General features: G+C 41.2%; 1 protein-coding gene and 1 long non-coding RNA gene across 4 annotated transcripts in view; one reads left to right on the top strand and one right to left on the bottom strand.

Annotated features, from left to right (window-relative positions):
- The window catches only part of BTBD8 (BTB domain containing 8), a 94014-nt gene extending 86434 nt beyond the window's left edge, over positions 1 to 7580 (bottom strand). For 2 of the 3 annotated variants that reach the window (XM_061411229.1, XM_061411228.1), the window contains exon 1: positions 7131 to 7579. In XM_061411229.1, coding sequence (XP_061267213.1) covers positions 7131 to 7279 — 149 coding nt within the window. In that variant the 5' untranslated portion in view covers positions 7280 to 7579. Of the gene's footprint in view, positions 1 to 7130 lie in introns of all 3 variants that reach the window. The other variant, XM_061411227.1, reaches the window with a different exon arrangement.
- Positions 6274 to 15763, top strand: part of LOC133244291 (uncharacterized) — a 32554-nt gene continuing 23064 nt past the window's right edge. The window contains exon 1 of the long non-coding RNA XR_009735357.1: positions 6274 to 6696. This is a non-coding gene — a long non-coding RNA (uncharacterized LOC133244291). The remainder of the gene's footprint in view (positions 6697 to 15763) is intronic.

Below are 15763 nucleotides of genomic sequence, written 5' to 3' on the forward strand. Positions count from 1 at the left end.
TTTCCATCAACCACCCCCCCCAAAAAACAAGAACTAATCATGCTCTAATCTCTATAATCAAAATGATGGACTCATGTGGAAAGCCCATTCAATGTGGACAGAACTAATGTGCAGACATAGTTATGGTAAAGCTGTCATGTAAAGTGACAGAAGAACAGAAATCAGCATCATAAGAGAAAACTGTCATACAATCTCTTTTTCTGTGTGCTAACTCTGTATTTTTACTCTGCAACATTAAATTATACTTCAGATTACATAACATTATCATCAGCAAGGTATGCATTCTCAGAGGACTTCTGAATTGCAGGATATAACTGGTGATCACACTAAAACACTACAGGAGGTACAAGTATGGATAAAGACCTCATTACAGTGAAAGGTTAGAATGCTGCCACTGACACACCCCCCCAAGACTCAGTTAACGGCTCTTTCCTCTGGTCCCTCAGTACATACCTCTGTTCATAGCACTTTTGTCATCGCATCATTATTATTTTTATATATCTTTCTCCCTGCCAGATAATGAACTCCCTAAAGGCAAAAACTGTGTATCTTCATTAGATAGCTCAATCTCTGCTTTTTGGATTTTGTTATATTTTATGCTAAACAAAACAAATGTTTCAGAGCACAAAGCTTTTAGAACCTTGGAAACAGTGACCAAACAAGATGCATTTTAGTTAATATTTTAATAAGTTATTTTCATAAGTGATTGTTAAATTTACACAAAAATGTATTGATTTTCCAAACATTAACAAAAACTCAAATTGTACAAATACTCCATTTATTCTCCTTCCCACCCATCTTCTACCCTTCCCCTGCTCCTCTCCAAATAAATAAACAAGCATTTACTTGGGGGAGCTGACAGCCATACAGCTCACTGGGGAATCTGTCTTGTTTATAATAGATGCTCAGGAGTATTTGTCAAATAAAAAAGTCAATGTGTTTTTAAAAATGTTAATGTGAAAATGCAGTGCTTTTTATTTTATAAAACCACTTGGATCAATTACAAGTAAATCCTGTTATCTGTTGCTGTTGTTTAGTTGCTAAGTTGGGTCTGACTCTTTTGCGACCCCATGGACTGTAGCCCATCAGGTTCCTCTGTCCATAGGATCTCCCAGGCAAGAATACTGGAGTGCATTGTCATTTCCTTCTCCAGGGGATCCTCCTGACCCAGGGATCAAACTGAGTTTGATCAAATCCTGCATTACCAGTAGGATTCTTTACTACTGAGCCACCAGGGAATCCCCTGTTATCCGTTTCATTTCCTTCTCCAGGGGATCCTCCTGACCCAGGGATCAAACTGAGTTTGATCAAATCCTGCATTACCAGTAGGATTCTTTACTACTGAGCCACCAGGGAATCCCCTGTTATCCGTTAAAAGTAACAGTATCTGACTAAGGGGAGGTTTATGGTTCATCTAATAATAAACCCTAGTGGAAGGACAGGTTGGAGGAAAGGCTCAGTGGTGTCCAGACCCAGCTTTCTTGCATCTTATTTCTCTGTCAAGTACTGTACTCACCTATCAAAAGCATTTTAGTCCACTGATTAAACCAAATTTCTCACTAAAAATTTATTGAGCATGTAATATGAACTAAGCACTGGGGACAGAAAGATGACTAAAATATAGTATCTGCCCTCAAGGAGTTTATAGAAGAGATGGAGACCAGGTCTGAAAAATAAAAAGTATGAAATATTCAATAGGACAAACTAGTAAAATTTTTTCAGGGACAGTTATAAGAGAAGACCTTATAGAGGATAGGAAAACCATATAGAATTTTAAAGACTGAGTAAGAGTTGGTCAAGAAAGCAATGCAAAGTAGGAGGGATTCCTGCCTCCATGTTCCTCACAAAGTTTTGTGTGAGTGTGGAGCTACAAATTGGTCAATAGAGTACTGAGAGATAAGAAGTGACAGATGAAGCTGCAGGGATAAAGATGGGTAAGAGGCAAAGAGCTTAACTCTATCTCACAGCTGATGGGGAATGACCAAATAGTTCAAAACATGGGCAATTTTATTTTTCAAAATATTATCTATTATTGTGTAGAAAAGGAATTAAGGGAAAATGAGACTGGAGGGAGAAAAACTACTGCCCAACACAAATGAATGATGTACATGGCTTGAGCCAGGAGAGAAACAACAGTGATAGAAAATGAGGGATTAACTTAAAATATATTTAGGTAATACAATGGCTGCTGCTGCTGCTGCTAAGTCACTTCAGTCATGTCCGACTCTGTGTGACCCCATAGATGGCAGCCCACCAGGCTCCCCTGTCCCTGGGACACTGGAGTGGGTTGCCATTTCCTTCTCCAATGCATGAAAGTGAAAAGTGAAAGTGAAGTCCCTCAGTTGTGTCCGACTCTTAGCGACTCCATGGACTGTAGCCTACCAGGCTCCTCTGCCCACGGGATTTTCCAGGCAAGAGTACTGGAGTGGGGTGCCACAGGAGTTGGTAACTGGATGCAGAAGGTGAAGGCAAGGAAATAACCTAGGATCTCTCTCATAGTTAGCTTAGACAGCTGGGGGCTGGTGATGTCACCAGCCATTTTATCTTCTATGCCAACTTCCCTCCTAAACTCCAGACATATTTTCAATTGTCCCCTGGATAAGGTTTCCTGAACATTCACCATCCTCCTTCCTTTTGAAGGTCCTAGGATTCAGCACCATCTTCTGTTTCTCTTTCTCTGTGTTTCCACATGTAATTGGTCACCACGTCCATGAACTGCACACAGAAATCCATTTTATCTTTTCCTTTTTCACTGCAGTTATGTATCCCCTGACTATCACAAAAATCTAGTTGGTTTCCTTTTATTTTTTTCCAATTTCTTTCCTCAATTCAAGATCTAATTATGCGAATCCTGTATTTTTAAAATATCAATGATTCTCCACTGCTTCCAGAATACATTCCAAATTCTTCACTGAACAAAGGTCTCTATGATCTAGTCTTAGTTTTACCCATTCACCCTCATGTACTGTCACTTTGCTTGCCATACCCACAGTCCCCTCCCAAATAAAGCTACCAAATTGTGCCACATGCCCCTGAAGCTCTTAGTCACCTCTGAATGGATAAGCAACTGAGCCAAGGTTAACCACTAGCCAATGTGGTAGTTAAACAAGTGAACTCTAGCAGAGATATTCTATAATAATCAAGAGCCAACTGATGGAACTCTTAAGGGAGTTTTAAAGAAAATCCAAGGTATAGTAAGAAAAGGGAATGGGTAAGGAGAGAAGCAGAAATGAAGGAATAAAGGTACTGGAAGATCATTTCACATAACTACCATACTTCAGAGAAAGAACACTGACTGGATCTGTATTCTGGCCGTGAGACCTTGGGCAAATCACTTTAATGTCCTGGAACCAGACTGCCAAGGTTCTTATTCAAACTTAACCACTTCTCTTGATGCTTTGCTTCCTCTGCCTTTTCTAAAACCAGCTTGAACATCTGGAAGTTCACGGTTCACATATTATTGAAGCCTGGCTTGGAGAATTTTGACCATTACTTTGCTAGTGTGTGAGATGAGTGCAATTGTGTAGTAGTTTGAGCATTCTCTGGCATTGCCTTTCTTTGGGATTGGAATGAAAACTGACCTTTTCCAGTCCTGTGGCAACTGCTGAGTTTTCCAAATTTGCTGGCATATTCCAGATGAAATTCCAGATGTTCAAGCTGGTTTTAGAAAAGGCAGAGGAACCAGAGATCAAATTGCCAACATCCGCTGGATCATGGAAAAAGCAAAGAGAGTTCCAGAAAAACATCTAATTTTGCTTTATTGACTATGCCAAAGTCTTTACTGTGTGGATCACAACAAACGGTGGAAAATTCTTCAAGAGATGGGAATACCAGATCACCTGACCTGCCTCCTGAGAAATCTGTATGCAGGTCAGGAAACAACAGTTAGAACTGGACATGAAACAACAGACTGGTTCCAAATAGGAAAAGGAGTCCGTCAAGGCTGTATACTGTCACCCTGCTTATTTAACTTATATGCAGAGTACATCATGCAAAATGCCGGGCTGGATGAAGCACAAGCTGGAATCAAGATTGCCGGGAGAAATATCAATAACCTCAGATATGCAGATGACCACCCTAATGGCAGAATGTGAAAAGGAACTAAAGAGCCTCTTGATGAAAGTGAAAGAGGAGAGTGAAAAAGTTGGCTTAAAACTCAACACTCAAAAAATTAAGATCATGGCCTCCAGTCCCATCACTTCATTGCAAATAGATGGAGAAACAGTGGAAACAGTGGCAGACTTTATTTTTTGGGCTCCAAAATCACTGCAGATGGTGACTGCAGCCATGAAATAAAAAGACGCTTACTCCTTGGAAGAAAAGTTATGACCAACCTAGACAGCATATTGAAAAGCAGAGGCATTACTTTGCCAACAAAGGTCCGTCTAGTCAAAGCTATGGTTTTCCCAGTAGTCATGTACGGATGTGAGAGTTGGACTATAAAGAAAGCTGAGTGCCGAAGAATTGATGCTTTTGCACTGTGGTGTTGGAGAAGACTCTTGAGAGTCCCTTGGACTGCAAGGAGATCAGACCAGTAAATCCTAAAGGAAATCAGTCCTGAATATTCATTGGAAGGACTGATGCTGAAGCGGAAGCTCCAATACTTTGGCCACCTGATGTGAAGAACAGACTCATTGGAAAAGACCTTGATGCTGGGAAAGATTGAAGGTGGGAGGAGATGGGGATGACAGAGGATGAGATGGTTGGTTGGCATCACTGACTTGATGGACATGAGCTTGAGTAAGTTCCGGGAGTTAGTGATGGACAGGGAAGCCTGGTGTGCTGCAATCCATAGGGTCTCAAAGAGTTGGACATGACTGAGCGACTGAACTGAACTGAACCTGATGCTTAGTTTCCTTATCTGTTAAATGGGACCAGCAACAAGATTTACCTCACACTGGAATAAATAAAACATTGCATGTCAGCCCAGTGTCCAGTAGGATGGTAATAAGTATTAGGTATTTTTATTACAATTGTCTTGAACAATCATCCATATCTCAATGAAGTCTTATAAGAGAATTGTTGTCATACCCCAAGCAACTTTCCAATTCTACATCAAATCTAGCTTTTTGACAACTGAAACTGTTTCCCATTTTTCCTCACTTCTCCATATATCCTATTGCCTTGAGTAACCCAGAGGTGTCTCTGTTCCTTGCTGTTTGGTACAATCCAATATAACTTGCTTTCCCAAAATAAATCAAGCTCTTCCAAATCTCTATGCCCTTATAAAAGCCATTCTCCTCCCTTAGATACTCTCCAACTTCTCCTTTCCTAATTTCTACCTAATAAAATTTTAATCAATCCCCAAGAGATCACTCAACCATCACCTATAAAGCCTCACCCAAGTCACCCCCTTCCCCATTCCTTTTCTTTGGCTATTATCTCTCTCACTAGAGTGCAAGCATAATATCAAAGTCATATCTTACTAACCTTTGATTCTTTAAAACGTAATACAGTGTTAAGTACATGGGTGCTTGCTACTTCATTAATATTTGTAGAATAAATCAATGATATTGCTGTGCTTGAAGACGAATTTAACATAGCATTCAAGGTGGCTGGGTGAGCATATGAAAATTTTTTATTGTTTTTAAAACAAAACCTTTGCTTGTAACAAGAACTTGGGAGTTCAGGATCCTATCCTTATTTGCTGTATGAGGATAAATTGTTCATCTGCTATACTTTCTTTATTATCAAATTTATTGTTGGAGTCAGTTCCTATCTATTGGGAAGTACAACTAAGTCTCCATAAATGCTATAGTAACTCTAGGGCAATATCCATCACCTGCTATACTTTTAACTTCATTTTTATATAAATTAGGAGTATTACTTTCCTTAAATTCATGACAACGTCAAGGCTAACAATAAAGCCAGAAGAATAAAGCCACTTAAGAAAAGGCATGCCTCATCCTTAAGAGATTCATCCTAGAAGCAGATGAATCACTCTTTTTTTTTTTTTTCTTTCTGTCTTTTACATCAATTCCCCCAGTGATGGAGACAAGGCAGAATCTCTCAGGGAAATGCCCACATTAAAAGGACTTTTTTTTTCCCTAACTTTCTAAAGTTCAGTTTATATTAATAGCTTCTGGAGCTTTAACTGTGAGCCACAGTAAGTACTTTTAAATGTTGCACAACTGTTAGTTATTAGTATTGACAGTAATTAGGTGTACATTGGTTGAGTAGTTCTCAACCAGAGACCCAGGCCAGCAGCATCAGCATTAGCTGGGGTGCGTGCCTGCTAAGTTGCTTCAGTCATGTCCGACTTTTGCGACCCTATGGGACCTTGTTAAAAATGCAAAAGTCACCTAGGACCTTGTTAGACATTTAAAAATCTCAGGCCCCACCCCAGACCAACTGTACCAGAACAAGGGTCTGGGCCCCAGAATAGCTAAGCCCTCCAGGTGATTCTGATGCACACTAACGTTCAAGAATCAATATTTTGGTAGAAATGGAAACTAGGGAATATTTCTGAGCTTCATTTTCTTTAAAAACAGGGATGACTCTCCCGAGATTCATCACAGCCTGAGTTAAGCTTCACAACAACTCTGCATTTGCTTAAGTCCTCACGGGAGCTGGGAGTTGCCGGGAGCCTCTAGGAGGAGAGGGGAAGTCAGGTTCGAATCAGGAAGTATTTCTATGTAAGCATTTCTGCTAAACCATTTAAAGAAAGCTAAGAAGAAAGATACCTCCAACGCTCAGGTGAGTTGTCCCGTTTTTACTCATTGTAAATACTCACCCTTCTACCTAATTTCATCATTTTTTCTTAGAACCGTTTAAGCTTATATAAAGTTGTGTTTCAGGACCCCGAAACCTGGGTCCACCCCGACATTAACGAAAGCCTTTCAAGACCTAAGTCTGCCGGTGTTCGGAGTATTTTGGCATCAACTGATGCCGCACAGAACTATGATAGTAACTTTGGTTTTCCTCTTGAACCTGGTACATGGTCTCCAGGTTGGTTATACAGGGGGAGCGAACCCGCCAGTTAGTGAAGAGACAAGAGAGCCTCCCTCGGTGGCCCGAGGCGAGGAGAACAAAGAAGGAAGGGATGGAGAAACAGAGAAGGAGCCACGGTTTCTGGTCCAGAGAGGGGAGCGTTTAGAACTGAAGGAGCCTGAGTTCCCGCCTCCTCCTACCTGAGCAGATCCTGGCTGAGCTGCTCCGACACCATCGCCTTCAGCCGGCGCCGCTCACAGGGTCCCTTCCTTTGCAACCCCTTACTGCAAACTCCGGGGTATCCCAGAGGTACCCCGGGGGACGCGCTATCCTCCCCACAGCGGGCCATGTCCCAGAGAAGCACGGCGGCACCCCGCAGGCCCAGGACAAGGTCTCACTTCCCAGCCTCAAGAAGAAGGGGGCGTTTCCAACCGAACGCTCGGCTCCTACCCGGAATCCGCCCCCTAAAAGAAAAGGTTGACGGCCTCTCGTGTGTTTGTTGACGGTCCCTTAGGGCCGCCAGACCTCAATACCGGAGAATGTTTGACGCCGGGCCGGAGCCGGCACGTGACCTGGGAGGGTGTGCGCAGGCGCGGTAGCTCTGTTTACCTCCGCCAGCAGGCAGTCCGACCCCTATTGCCCAGGGAGGGAACTGTTCTTCGGGACTCGCCGGTTCTGCTGTTTACCCCTGTCCCTATGCTTTCTGGTTGGTGCTAACCAGTCGGGTAAATGAATGCTTTATTGAGAGCAGCGTTAAAATCAGCCAGTGCAGTCTCTCAGCACTTTATCTTCCTGGATGTGTCAGCGCTTTTTTCCCCCAGGAAAGACAAGTTCACTGGCCGTTTCCTGCGGCGAGTCACACTCCGTCATTTACCCGCTTTGGGCAAGAAAAATTGGGGGTGTGAGTGTTGAGGAAGCCTTCCTTGGTGGCTTAGTCGGTAAAGAGTCTGCCTGCAATGTAGGAGACCTAGGGTTCGATCCCTGGGTTGGGAAGATCCCTTGGAAAAGGAAATGGCAACCCACTCCAATATTCTTGCCTGGAGAATTCCATGAACAGGAGCCTGGCGGGCTACCGTCCACGGGGTCACAAGTGTGTTGAGGAAGGAACTTCGTAAAATCAACAGGAGTTTCAACACTCCTGAGCTCCCTGCAAAGGGTGTATACAGCTTCTAGAAGACTCCTTTCCCTTCTAATCCAGGGAGTGGCTCATATAACTGCCCTTGAACTTTAGCTGAGCAATGGTCAGTAATATTGCAGAGGTTTGCGTATAAACCTGTAAAATTGTATGAGGTGGGAAAAGGAAGTAAGATTGTAGGAGCAGAGCCTTGAATTTCGCGGGGAAGTGGGTGGATTGATGAGCTACAGAGTTTTGAATATTTTGGAGTGAAGAAAAGAGCTAAATCGAAATCACTTTAAAAGTCCTTTGGTATTTTTTTATTTGATTACTTCTTCCTTTCAATCTTTGTGCTTCATTCAGAAACTGCACAAGGTAACAACAAGTTGGTACTAATTGCTTGGAAAATACATGGATCTTGTACCATAATATTAGCCAAGAAGTAGCCATTTCTCAGAATAATGACCTAAATTATTCAGACACCTTATTTCTGAAAAACATAGTGGCTAATTGATTCTTAATTATTCCTGTAGAAAGGAGTGTCAGAGATAATAGGTTGATGTTTATTGAGTGCTTTTTAGGTGAGAAGACTGCTCTACCTGCTTTCTATGTATTAACTCAACTAATTTTTACAACCATTGTTTATGTTGGTACTGCTATGAGCCCCATTACAGATGGAATGAGGAAGTTGAGGCATGAGATGCTAAGTAACTTAGCCCAGGTCACACAGCCAGTATGGGTGGTACAGGTATTAAAACCAGGCAGTTCAGCATCAGATCCTTTCTGTTAAAAGTCCCCTAACATCTCTACCATGCCCCTTTATATGCTGATGAAGCTAAAATTAGTCTACTCTCTGCTTGGGAATGGATAAACACATGGTTTCTGGTCCATGTAAATTTAATTCTCTTAAACTGCCTTAGGCAGCTTAGTCAAGTTTGTGAAGTAATTCAAGAAAAAGTACCCTCTTTCAAAACAAAACAAAAATAGTGTTAATGGTGCTATGTATTCCACAATCTGAAATTTTTTATTTAAAATATTATTCTTATTTTAATATATTTACAAATGTAGTCTTTCGTATCTTAATAGGAGTGAAATTATCAAAATTTTTCCCTCAGAGGCTTTATGATCAGGAACACTAGAAAGTCCTACTGTAACAGGAGCTCTGAGTGTAAACAATACTAAACTCATAATTTTATTTAGGGTTGGCCTTAATTGTGATCCTCATGTGGTAAAATTGCCTTGGAAGGCAAAAAAGCACTCCAAGCACTATGATTTCATGAAAAGCGATTCTCTTGGAAGTGTTTTTTCTTTCTTTAAAAATGTTTTCATATGAAGTATTTCAAACAAACAAATCAGTTCAGTTCAGTTCAGTTCAGTTGCTCAGTCACGTCCGACTACTTGCGGCCCCATCGGCTGCAGCACAACAGGGTTCCTGGTCCATCACCAACTCCCAGAGCTTACTTAAATTCATGTCCATTGAGTTGGTGATGCCATCCAACCATCTCATCCTCTGTTGTCCCGTTTCCTCCTGCCTTAAATCTTTCCCAGCATCAGGGTCTTTTCCAGTGAGTCAGTTCTTCCCATCAGGTGGCCAAAGTATTCACCTTCAACGTCAGTCCTTCCAATGAATATTCAGGACTGATTTCCTTTAGGATGGACTGGTTGGATTTCCTTGCTGTCCAAGGGACTCTCAAGAGTCTTCTCCAACACCACAGTTCAAAAGCATCAATTCTTTGGTGCTCAGCTTTCTTTAGTCCAACTCTCACATCCATACATGACTACTGGAAAAACCATAACCTTTACTACACCGACCTTTGTTGGCAAAGTAATGTCTCTGCTTTTTAATACACTGTCTAGCTTGGTCATAGCTTTTCTTCCAAGGAGCAAGCGTCTTTTAATTTCATGGCTGCAGTTACCATCTGCAGTGATTTTGGGGATCCCCTCAAAAAAAGTCTCTCACTGTTTCCATTATTTCCCCATCTATTTACCAAGAAGTGATGGGACAATCACTTCAGATTGTCCATCAGATCACTTGGGATCGACCGCCCATCATGGATGCCATGATCTTAGTTTTCTGAATGTTGAGTTTTAAGCCAACTTTTCACTTTCCTGTTTCACTTTCATCAAGAGACTCTTTAGAGAGGCTCTTTAGTTCTTCACTTTCGGCCCTAAGGGTGGTATCATCTGCATATCTGAGGTTATTGATATTTCTCAGGCAATCTTGATTCCAGCTTGTGCTTCATCCAGCCCAGCATTTCGCATGATGTACTCTGCATATAAGTTAAATAAGCAGGGTGACAGTATACAGCCTTGATGTACTCCTTTTCTTATTTGGAACCAGTCTGTTGTTCCATGTTCAGTTCTAACTGTTGCTTCCTGTCCTGCATACAGATTTCTCAGGAGGCAGGTCAGGTGATCTGGTATTCCCATCTCTTTCAGAATTTTCCACAGTTTGTTGTGATCCACACAGTCAAAGGCTTTGGCATAGTCAATAAAGCAGAAGTAGATGTTTTTCTGGAACTCTCTTGCTTTTTTGATGATCCAATGGATGTTGGCAGTTTGATCTCTCGTTCCTCTGCCTTTTCTAAATTTAGCTTGAATATCTGGAAGTTCACAGTTCATGGACTGTTGAAGCCTGGCTTGGAGAATTTTGAGCATTACTTTGCTAGCGTGTGAGATGAGTGCAACTGTGTGGTAGTTTGAACATTCTTTGGCATTGCCCTTCTTTGGGATTGGAATGAAAACTGACCTTTTCCAGTCCTGTGGCCACTGCTGAGTTTTCCAAATTTGCTGGCATAATGAGTGCAGCGCTTTCACAACATCATCTTTTAGGATTTGAAATAGCTCAACTGGAATTCCATCACTTCCACTAGCTTTGTTTGTAGTGATGCTTCCTAAGGCCCACTTGACTTCACATTGCAGGATGTCTGGCTCTAGGTGAGTGATCACATCATTGTGGTTATCTGAGTCATAAAGGTTTTTGTATAGTTCTTCTATGTATTCTTGCTACCTCTCCTTAATATCTTCTGCTTCTCTTAGGTCCATACCATTTCTGTCCTTTATTGTGCCCATCTTTGCACGAAATTTTCCCTTGTTATCTCTGATTTTCTTGAAGAGATCTCTAGTCTTTCCCATTCTATTGTTTTCCTCTATTTCTTTGCATTGATCACTGAGGAAGGCTTTCTTGTCTCTCCTTGCTATTCTTTGGAACTCTGCATTCAAATGGGTTTATCTTTTCTTTTCTCCTTTGTCTTTGGCATCTCTTCTTTTCACAGCTATTTATAAGGCCTCCTCAGACACCCATCTTGCCTTTTGCCATTTCTTTTTCTTGGGGATGGTCTTGATCACTGCCTTCTGTACAGTGTCATGAATCTCCATCCATAGCTCTTCAGGCACTCTATCAGATCTAATCCCTGGAATCTGTCACTTCCACTGTATAATCCTAAGGGATTTGATTTAGGGCATCCCTGGTGGCTCAGATGGTAAAGCATCTGTCTACAATGTGGGAGACCCAAGTTCGATCCCTGGGTCGGGAAGATCTCCTGGAGAAGGAAATGGCACCCCACTCCAGTACTATTGCCTGGAAAATCCCATGGGAGGAGGAGCCTGGTAGGCTACAGTCCATGGGGTTGCAAAGAGTTGGACACGACTGAGCAACTTCACTTCATTTCATACCTGAATGGTCTAGTGGTTTTCCCTACTGTCTTCAATTTAAGTCTGAATTTTGCAATAAGGACTTCATGATCTGAGCCACAGTCAGCTCCCAGTCTTGTTTTTGCTGACTGTGTAGAGCTTCTCCATCTTTGGCTGCAAAGAACATAATCAATCTGATTTTGGTATTGACAATCTGGTGATGTCCATGTGTAGAGCCTTTTCTTGTGTTGTTGGAATGACCAGTGCGTTCTCTTGGCAAAACTCTGTTAGCCTTTGACCTGCTTCATTTTGTAACTCAAGGCCAAATTTACCTGTTCCACCAGGTATCTCTTGACATCCTACTTTTGCATTCCAGTCCCATATAATGAAAAAGACATCTTTTTTAGGTGTTAGTTCTAGAAGATCTTGTAGGTCTTCATAGAACTGTTCAACTTCAGCTTTTTCAGCATTACTGGTTGGGGCAGAGACTTGGATTGCACGGCATGGCTCATAGTTTCGTTGAGTTAGACAAGGCTGTGGCTATTACTAACAAATAAATAGAAATCAGCAATTATGAAGATTTGGGTATATATGCTGTACCAATTTCTTTCCTTTTTCATCTTTTATTGCTTCCTTCCTTTTTTCCTTCCTCCCTCCTTCTCCCTTCTCCTTCAGTCCCTTTCTTCTTTCCATTCTTTCTCTGTCTTTCTTCCCTTTCTTCTAAAAATTTTCCAAGTAAAAACCCAACATCATTTTATTTTACTCCTATATACTTCAGTTTGCATCTCTTAAAAAATCTGTACATTTTCTTGTATAACTGCTGCTACTAAGTTGCTTCAGTCGTGTCTGATCCTATGCAACCCCATAGACGGCACCCCACCAGGCTCCCCCATCCCTGGGATTCTCCAGGCAAGAACACTGGAGTGGGTTGCCATTTCCTTCTCCAATGCATGAAAGTGAAAATTGAAAGTGAAGTCGCTCAGTTGTGTCTGACTCTTAGAGACCCCATGGACTGCAGCCTATCAGGCTCCTCTGTCCATGGGATTTTCCAAGCAAGAGTACTGGAGTGGGTTGCCATTGCCTTACATTACCAAACCACTAATGGTATTCCTTATTAATTGACAATAATTCCATTTACAATATAGCCCATTGTAAAATTTTCCCAACTATTGTACAAACTATATTTTACAGTTGATTTGTTTGGATCAGTTTTCAAACAAGATACAGGGTTTTATTTTGTTCTTTTGTCTCCTGAGTTTCTTCTAATTTAAAAGAGTTCCCTCTCCTGTATTTTCCCTCATGACATTGACATTGTGGCAGAAGCCTAAGCAATTTGAGCTGTAGAGTATGCCACATTTTACATTTGACTGCTTTCTGCAAGCATCATTTGGTATGCTCATTTATCCCATATATTTCCTATAAATGGAAATTGTAAAAAATAAATAAGAGGCTTATTTTTTGTTGTTGTTGTTCAGTTGCTAAGTTGTGTCTCTTCTTTCCAACCCCATGGACTGTAGCATGCCAGGCTCCTCTGTTCTCCACTGTCCCCCAGTTTTCTCAGATTCGTGTCCATTGAGTCCATGATATTATTTAACCATCTCATCTTCTGCTGCCCCTTTTCCTTTTGCCTTCAGTGTTTCCCAGAATCAGGGACTTTACCAATAAGTCAGTTTTTCCCATTAGGTGGTCAAAGTATTGGAGCTTCAGCTTTAGCATCAGTTCTTCCAATGAATATTCAGGACTGATTTCCTTTAGGATGGACTGGTTTGATCTCCTTGCAGTCCAAGGGACTCTACTGTCAAGAGTCTTCTCCAGCACTATGATTTGAAAGCATCAATTCTTTGGCGCTCAGCCGTCTTTATGGTTCAACTCTCACATTCATACCTGACTACAGGAAAAACCATAGCTTTGACTATTTGAACCTTTGTCAGCCAAGTAATGCCTTTGCTTTTTAATATGCTGTCTAGGTTTTTATATCTTTCTTTTCAAGGAGCAAGCATCTTTGAATTTCATGGTTGCCATCCTCATCCGCAATGATTTTAGAGCCAAGAAAATAAAATCTGTCACTGCTTCCACTTTTCCCTCTTCTATTTGACATAATGTGATGGGACCAGATGCCATGATCTTAGTTTTTTAATGTTGAGTTTCAAGCCAGCCTTTTCACTCTCCTCTTTCACTCTCATCAAGAGTTTCTTTAGTTCCTCTTCACTTTCTGCATTTAGAGTGGTATATCATCTGCATATGAGGTTGTTGATATTTCTCCCAGCAATCTTGATTTCAGCTTATGGTTGACTCATCCAACCTGGCATTTCACATGATGTACTCTGCATATACAGGCTTCCCGGTGGTGCTAGCAGTAAAGAACCCCCTGCCAATGCAGGAGACATAAGAGAATCAGGTTTGATCTCTGAGTTGGGAAGATCCCCCTGAAGAGGTCATCACAACCCACTCCAGTATTCTTGCCTGGAGAATCCCATGGACAGAGGAGCCTGGCAGGCTACAGTCCACAGCATCACAAAGAGTCAGATATGACTGACCGACTGAGTACGCAGGAGAGTGCACTCTGCATATAAGTTAAATAAGCAGGGTGATAGTATACTGCCTTGACGTACTCCTTTCCCAATTTTTAACCAATCAGTTGTTCCATGTCTACTTCTAACTGTTGCTTATGACCTGCATATAGGTTTCTCAGGAGGCAGGTAAGGTGGCCTGGTATTCCTATGTCTTTAAGAATTTTCCACAGTTTGTTGTGATCCATACAGCCAAAGGCTTTAGGTAGTCAATGAAGCAGAGGTAGATACTTTTCTGGAACTCTTTCACTTTGTCCATGATCCAGCAAATGTTGATAATTTGATCTCTGGTTCATTATATTCAAGTTCAACTTTTTAGCAAAAACAATTTTATAAGTGATATATTAGTTTTCTATTGCTGCTTTAACAAATCACCACGGACTTTGTGGCTTAAAAACAATACATATTTTTTACTATAAGTTGGAAGTCCCACTTGGATCTCACTGGGCTAAAATCCAGCTTGGGCCAGGCTGCATCCTTTACTGAGGGCCCTAGGGCAGAGTTTACTTGCCTTTTCCAGCTTCTCAAGGCTGCCTATGTTCCTCAGTGCTTGGCTTTGCTTCTCCATCATCAAAGCTAACCCGCTGAGTCCTTACATTGCATCATCCTGAAGTCTTCTCCTTCCTGCTCCCTCTTTTGAGGACTGCTGTGATTACTGGGGACCAAGTGGATAATCCAGGAGAATCTCCTTGTTTTAAGGCCACCTAACTAGCAACCTTAATTCCATCTGCAACCTTAATTCCCCTTTGCCATGTAACCTAACACATTCACAGATTCTAGAATTAGGAACATGGACATCTTTCAGGGCAGAGGGAGCAGGCATTATTCTGCCTTCTACAAGAAGTAATTAATTTTGAATCAAATCAGAAGGCACATAATTTTTAGTTATCCCCAGTTTAATGTTGCTAAAATATATCATTAATTTTCATCTGATAGTTTTATCTGTTGAAGACTCACTCTAATCAGTTAACTGTGGAGTAAAATCATTTTATAATTCTATCACTCTTTCTACATTTATTTGATAGAAATTTGCTGGAAATCTTCTTGTAAAGAAGAATTCTCCCTCATCTATTAGAAATACTGGATATTCAGATATACATTTCATACTGCCAAGGCAGAATAAATGTTTAATTATCTTATGTAAATTATCCTTCCTGAAAGACCTACTCATATTATAGAAAGTCATATGCTTTACTCAAAATCTACTCACTTAAATGTTAATCTCATCTAAAAAAATACCTTTATATCTAGAATAATGACTGACCAAATACTGATATATGGATACCATGGCCTAACCAAGCAGACATATGTTTAGAAGATATTCACTCTTCTCTTCTTGTGTGTCTCTCCTTTACTCTCACACTACCACCACATTCGCAACATTGCTGACACCAAATGTGTGGAGCGTTTTACACACACCAACCAATTCTGTGATACCAGCTGGATGCCAGACAATTTAACTCAACTCTGACACTATGTGGAGGTAGCATCAGATCCAACAGGTTAAAGGTTCAGT

Source organism: Bos javanicus, chromosome 3 (genome assembly GCF_032452875.1).
Source record: "Bos javanicus breed banteng chromosome 3, ARS-OSU_banteng_1.0, whole genome shotgun sequence".
In the NCBI taxonomy this organism is placed as follows: domain Eukaryota; kingdom Metazoa; phylum Chordata; class Mammalia; order Artiodactyla; family Bovidae; genus Bos; species Bos javanicus.